Source organism: Alligator sinensis, unplaced genomic scaffold (assembly GCF_000455745.1).
Source record: "Alligator sinensis unplaced genomic scaffold, ASM45574v1 scaffold156_1, whole genome shotgun sequence".
NCBI lineage: Eukaryota > Metazoa > Chordata > Crocodylia > Alligatoridae > Alligator > Alligator sinensis.
Window position 1 is genome coordinate 2476592 of NW_005841844.1, and position 6805 is coordinate 2483396.

Below are 6805 nucleotides of genomic sequence, written 5' to 3' on the forward strand. Positions count from 1 at the left end.
CCCCCGCCACCTCCGCCCGGGTCCGCACGGCCCCGTCCCCCCCCCTTCCCTCCCCCCTCCCCGAGGGCACGAGCGCGGCCCTGATTTGCTTCGCGCCCCTCGAGAGTGGAGGTGGCGGCGCCCGCCCAGGACTTCGCTGGGGCTGCGCTTGCTAGTGGGGCCGGGCGTGTCGGCCTCTTCCCGCGGGCTGGGAGCGAGGTGGTGGCACGGGCAAAGGCAGGGCTGAGCCGAGGAAGGGCTCGCTTTCTGTGATCCTCTCAACAGCTTGGTTTTCAGGGTCCTGTCAAGCCAAGGGCTGCCCGCGGTGTAGAGAGGGAGGTCTGTGTGAGGGTAAACGTTTCTTCCCTTCCCTTAGGCTCTGATGCTTGGTGGGGTTGTTTGGGCAGGAGCCTTGGCCTATAGAGGTTCAAAAGGAGGCCCCCCCCCCTCCCCCCCCGGATTCCTCCTGTGAACTGCATCTCCCAGCACTGGCCCTGGCTTATCTGTACCCACAGATAAGTGTCCAAAAGCTTGTGATTTAAACTTTTTTTTTGGTGCAAAAATCTAGTTGGTTTAATAAAAGATATTGCCTCTACCATGAGTTCTGATAAGTCATTATAGCGCTTACAGCAGATCTTGCAAGTGCTTGTGTCTGCTCGGTGAACTCATGGAGCTCCCCTGCTCCGAGACAGTGTTCCTGCAGTGCCGCTGCCTCCCTCCCTACTGTGGAAATGTAGCCACTGGAGATCTGAGCAGCTGCTGTGAAGGGGGGATACTCAACCTGGGGCCTCCTTGCTGTTGCAGTACAACAGGTTTTGGGGAGAATGCAGCTTGGGTCCTTTTGGTCAAATTTGGATGGGATTTCAGCACTGCTAACAAATTCTCTGTATCCTTAAATTGTGGCCCAGCCTATGCAACCCTTTTCCACTTCCTTGTTAAGAATGTAGTTTTTAAAATTTAGATTTGGAAACAAATTTACCAGCAAAAAGCAGTTTTTAGGCACCCTATCTAAAAGGTCTATTCTTCCCCTGAAATCTGCCTGCTTTATGGTATAGGGAGGTTGAGGATTATTTGATGGATGACTTCAGCTGGGCAAGTACGATGGAGCAAATACTATATCAAAGAGATTGGCCATTGGAGGTTTTGTGGGGCAGCATACTACTGGGTTAGATTTGGGGATGAGAGCTAGAGACTTCCAAATCTTTTCTTTGGCTTTCGGTAGGATGCTTAACTCTTCAACCATTCAGTTTTCCCACATGGGATATAACTTTTTACATGCCATTCTGTTGTGGGCTGATCAGGTTTCATTAATATTTGTCAACTGCTCTGTAGATGAGAAATCCTAAACAAAGCTAGTTTACTCCTAACACACACATTCTGAGCTCCTGAAATGAGCAATGCTGGAACAAGGAATCTGCTGGGATACAGCAGTCTTGTCTTGAAACTTGGCATGAACTTTTTTTCTTCCATGTTTTTGGTTCATGAAAATTTCACTTCTAAAGCAGCTGGTCAAGAAAATTCCATCCCTCCCAAAAGCAAAATGAAATCATGAATGGGTTTGTGATTGTTTGTTTGAAATAAAGCTCAAGATTCACCAAAGGTTTGCAAGCCTTGCCTCAGTTTCAAGTTTGTTGTGAAGCCTGAAGTCACAATTTCCTAACAAACGTACTGCTGAGTAGGGCTAAATATGCCCATCCTGCTGGTGGCGAGTTGCTCCTTGAAGTGTGTTAAAATAAGCATTTAACTTGTTATAACATGTCCTTTAACCATTGCCATGACCTTATTCCCATTCAGGACAGAGAGTGAATCCCAGTTAAGGGGATGAATTCCAAAGAGCTGGAGATGGCTTAGTCTTTTGCAGAACAGTGATACAGATAATAAGGAATGTATAATTTTTTTTTTATTATTCCTGTCTCAGGCCAAATTAGCCAAATCAGTTCTGAATTCCATTGACTGAGCTGAGAACTCAGTCATTCAAGTTTGTGTGGTGCTACCACCCACAAGTATCCTCCTTCCCAATCTGGGGCTTCAGATGCTCCCAGATCCATGGCAGGCTTCCTACGTGCAGGCCCGAAACCCAGAGGTCTTGGAGTTCAGATGCCCCCAAATCTTGCTTACCCTTAGCTCAAAGGCCAATGTATAATTTTATTCTGAATGAATAAAGGGATTGGGGAAGTTTTGGCATTTACCTGTAAGCTGATAGGGTCAGCGTGCTCTTCCCTCTGCAGTGTATGGAATTCTATCTGCAGAGTGATTCAGTGGATCTGCCTCACTGCCAGCTAGGATTTTTTCAGCCAGCTGACTAATGTGAGTTAGATTAGACTTTACAATGAGATAACAACTGTAAATTTAAGCCAATAATTTATGTCTATATAATTCCTATTTTCAAGGGGAGGAAAGCAAAGGGGTTTTGCAGAACACTGAAAAAGTCACTCTTGCAATGGAATAAGTGTGTCCACATGAGTGACTGTAAATCATAAGAAGTGTGGGGTTGGAAGGAGTCTTACGAGATCATCTAGTATAGTCTGTCTTGCCTCAGATCAGGAGGATCAAATATACCTGAAGTATCCCTGATAAATGTTTTCTAACCTAGTCTTAAAATCTTCAAATGATGGTGAGTTTTATCATCTTTCTAGGTAGCCTATTCTACTGCTTAACTCTTCTTACAATTTAGAAAGTTGTTCCTAATACCTAGTAGAAATGTTTGCTTGTAAGATAAGCTAATTACTATTTGTCTTACCCTCAGTGGACATGGACCACCATTGATCATTGTCTTTTATAACAACCTTTTTCATATTCGAAGACTGTTATCCTGTCCCCCTGTCTTCTCTCTTCAAGCAAAAACCAGCCCTTTCAACCTTTCTCCACAGATCATGTTTTTCAAACCTCCTTTCATTTTTTTTGTCACGCTTCTTTAGACTCCAATGTCTGTCTTCATTTTTAAAGTGTGGTGCCAAAATCTGGATGCAGTATTCCAGCTGAGGTCTCACTTGTCCTACATGGATAGAATTGTTACCAGGGGTCTACCCAACTTGGGGAGACAGCTGGCCAATTATGTGGGCAGATTGCAGGGCCAACTGCCATTTTCATGGCCCTATCATGGTGGCCCTCCTGCCATGCCTCTGGTTAAAGGCCCCCAGAGACCCCAACTGCCACTGCTGATTGATGAAGGCTGTCATAGCGTCCTGCCCCTTGCTGCTGATTCGCTGAGAGGACTGTCCATAATGTGGTCCTACCCCTCACTGGTGATTGGTGGAGGGGGCCAGGCTGCACAACAGGCAGCCCTCTCAGCCAATCGGTGGCGGGGGGCAACAGCTATCTTTGCCTGCTCATCTTCATGCTGGCAGCCTCCTTTGTGCTGGGCTGCATGGCTGGGAGGACAGCTGGCTCCTACTGTGCATTTTATTTTTAGTAAGTCTCCCCCCTCCCCTCCGTGATGGATTTTGTGGAGATTGCCTGATTTCGCCATTTCCATGAAATCTGTGAAATCATGATTTCAGCAGGTCCCTAATCATATTTCACTTTCTAAAATGTATTAAAAGGAATGTTGTATGCAAAGAGCTTTGGTTCTCGCACCAATATCACATTGCTGACTCATTTAAGTTTTAGTCTACCAGAATGCCCAGATTTTCTTCTTCACTACTGCTACTTAGCTTTGTAAATTTGATTCTTTTCTCTTTCCTAGGTATAGTCCTTTGCATTTGTCTTCATTACGCTTTACATTATTGATCTTGGACCATTGTTTCAATTTATTGGGATCATTTGAACTCAACCTGCTCTCCAGAGTGCCTGTGCCTCTGAGGTTAGTGTCATCCACAGGTTTTATCAGTGTGCTTTCTACTCCACCATGATGGGTGTTAATAAAAATTAATAGAAACAGATTCTGGGCCAACTCCTATGGAACTGCGTTTGAAGAATTCTCCCTGTTTGAGTGAATTGTTGATAACTAGTCTGAGAAGTGTTTGTATTGGCGTTGCTTTGTGGTGATTCCATATTTCCCTTTTTGCTTATAAGCGTAATGTGGGGCACTGTCAGAAGTCTTGGAAAGTTGTACCTAGTGGTATATTGGTAGACGGGCAACACTTTCCCTTGTAGGTATAACCTCCTAATCTCCCTTTTGAGATGTGGTTGGGTTAGAGGACACTGGCGTTTTTAAAGGCAAACCACAATCAGGATTTATATCTTGAAGATGTGGCTGCTTCCTGAGCCCCACCATGAAATCCCCACCTGGGTTGGTCTCTGGTGCAGATCATTTTCCATAGGCAGTGAGTGTACATGAGCCACTTCAGTGCTCTTTCCTCTACCACCTCCCTTGGGGGAGTGTCTACTGTTGTTGCTGCTCCCTCAGAAGATTCACGCTTTGCTATTCTCTACCAAATTAGTTTACTCTGAGAGCCTTTATTTTGTTTCTGGGGTCCACCCCGATTTGCCCCAGCCAGATCTATAAACATGGGGTTATCCTGGCTGAAGAGAAATTAGCTGACATTTCACTGTTCCTTAACCTGATATTCAATCCTCAGAGTCACTTGTAGCCCTCTCTGTAGGTCATTTAAGCAACAGATGTACCCAGTGGCAGCATATGTGCTCTGGCTTCTGTTTCCAGCTACCACACAGTAGGGCTGTGTGAAACTTCGTCGGCAGTTTAATTTTGACACTGTTTCGACTCGTTTTGAGCTCGAAAGAGCAAAATCTAAACAAAACAGAGAGCTTTGAAACAGCCTCTAAATGAAACCAGGCAAGTCAAAATGTTTCAAAATTTTTTAAATGTTTCAAGTTTCAAAGCTCAAGCTGGGCTTGCCTGCAAGGAAACAGAAACTAAAGGAAGGAGAGGGAGGGGAAGGACTGCTCTCATTATTGACTGTAGCTGGCCAGTGACTGTTGTCTTTCCCTGAGGTCCCTTCCAATCCCAGTGCTCTGGGGGAGGGGTGGAAAAACTGCATAAAAGGCAGCATTGTTTGAACTGCCCTGCTTTCTGCCTTGGTGTCAGTTGAGTGAGGGCACACCTTAACACACACACAGTGTCATCCACCCATGTCATGAGTTTTGCCTGTCAGCAGCCAGAGGTGCAGGGTCGCAGAACGCAGGCGCCCCTGTACCTATCTCCTTGAAAGCTGGCAGGCTTTGTGGCTTCAGCAGGGGCTAGCATGCCTACAGTTTTCAGCCTGCTACACCTTAATACACACACAGTGTCACCCATGTCACGAGTTTTCCTTGTCCGCAGCTTGAGGTACAGTTTCCCCTAAACTCCTGCACCTGTCTCCTTGAAACTTGGCAGGCTTCATGCCCTTAGAAGGGGCTACAATTCCTGCAAGTTTCATCCAAATCAGGCCAGAAATGACAAAGTTTTATAAGCTGTTTCAAGCTTCCCCATTATAGCCTATGGGTGAAACTTCGAAACAGCATCGAAACAGTGAAACTATTTTGATGAAACGAAACAGAACAGCAGTTTTGAATTGAAACGAAACACTGTTTTGTTGAAACGGAAATCGAAATGGAATGGCGCTGTTTTGTACAGCCCTACCGCACAGTAAGGGTTGGGGAGGAGAATGTAAATGAGATGAGTGAGCCCCAAGCTACTTTCCTGGCTTTGAGCCAGCGTCTTCCTTAGAATTCATGACAGTATTCATGCTTCAGGTACGGTGTTAACTTTCAAATGGGGTGGAAGGGTAAAAAAAGTTTAAACAGACCCTTGGGTGATTCCAACCAATGTGAGAAGCTTATTGATTAATTGACAAAGCAGAATTACTGCAAGATTAGTGCTGAGGATAAGCATAATCTTATGGGACAGGTCTGGACTGCTGTGAAGCAAAGCTGGCCAGGCTCACAGCCTCAACAGCAGGGGCTTTCTCTAGGTGGTACTGCAGGCAAATGCTCCAGCAGGCACCACACAGAAGTACCCAAATAGTGTTGTTCTGCCACGCCCCCTTCCCCCCCCCCCCATACCTGTCTGGTAAAAATAATCTTCTAATAAATGATCCCCAATTGGTTTTATTTGTTTTTTTGTTTCACTGAAACTTCCAGATTCAGATTAAACTAGATTTCGTATTGGCCAAGAAGGTGCCAGTTAGTTCAAACATAACTTTGAGAGAGTAATAGGGCAATAGGGAGGGCTTCTTATTTCCTTTCTTCCCATGGCAGAATGTTGTTCCAGCTCTAGCTAAGAAGTTTGCCTTGTTCTTACTGATTGTGTCCAATTAGACAGATGGACAGTTTTCTCCGTTCTGCTGACCAAGCCAGCCACAACATCTGCAAACCCCCACATGGTACATCACTCAAGGACAGACTTCAGGCCTGCTGTTGCCCCTTTGCCATAGGACTTTTGAAAATGACTGTGTGGTAGCATTGTATCCATTGCTCATGTCTTGGGCCTATGTATGACCTACAGCCAGAATTTATTCTTTGATAATGTGCTTGCTCTTCACAGTGTGAGTGTGTTTACAAGCTTAAAGAACCATTCACTCTAGGCTGGTCAGTGTATGAGCTGCACTCTGACACCAGACCTTTTTTTGCTTGGTATTGAAGTAGACCATCTGCATGTGCATACCTGTAGAATTCTGCTCCTGTGCACTGTGTTCATTTACACCTCACCAAGTGAGACAGGCTTATTTTGTGGAAACTGATGAACATAGGTAGAATACAGTAAGTTGTTTTGCTATTGTGATTCCAAAATTTTGCTTACAGTCCCGTCTATACAAAACTTCCCTGTCTTGTTGCCCTGAATTCAGAGGTTTATCAGTTTCTGAAGTGCTGTTTCAAGTGCTCTATGTTCTTTCTTTGGTAACAGCACGCTTCATCTGTCCTGTCATTTTTATTGTAGCTATGTAGG

At 45.2% G+C, this 6805-nt stretch overlaps 1 protein-coding gene across 5 annotated transcripts in view; it reads left to right on the forward strand.

Moving 5' to 3' along the window:
- The window catches only part of SIL1 (SIL1 nucleotide exchange factor), a 335801-nt gene that overhangs the window by 116227 nt on the left and 212769 nt on the right, over nt 1–6805 (forward strand). For 3 of the 5 annotated variants that reach the window (XM_025206016.1, XM_025206021.1, XM_025206041.1), the window contains one exon: nt 3665–3781. The exons of the other annotated variants lie outside the window; for them this stretch is intronic. In XM_025206016.1, the coding sequence (XP_025061801.1) occupies nt 3665–3781 (117 nt within the window). The remainder of the gene's footprint in view (nt 1–3664; nt 3782–6805) is intronic. 5 annotated transcript variants of the gene reach the window in all.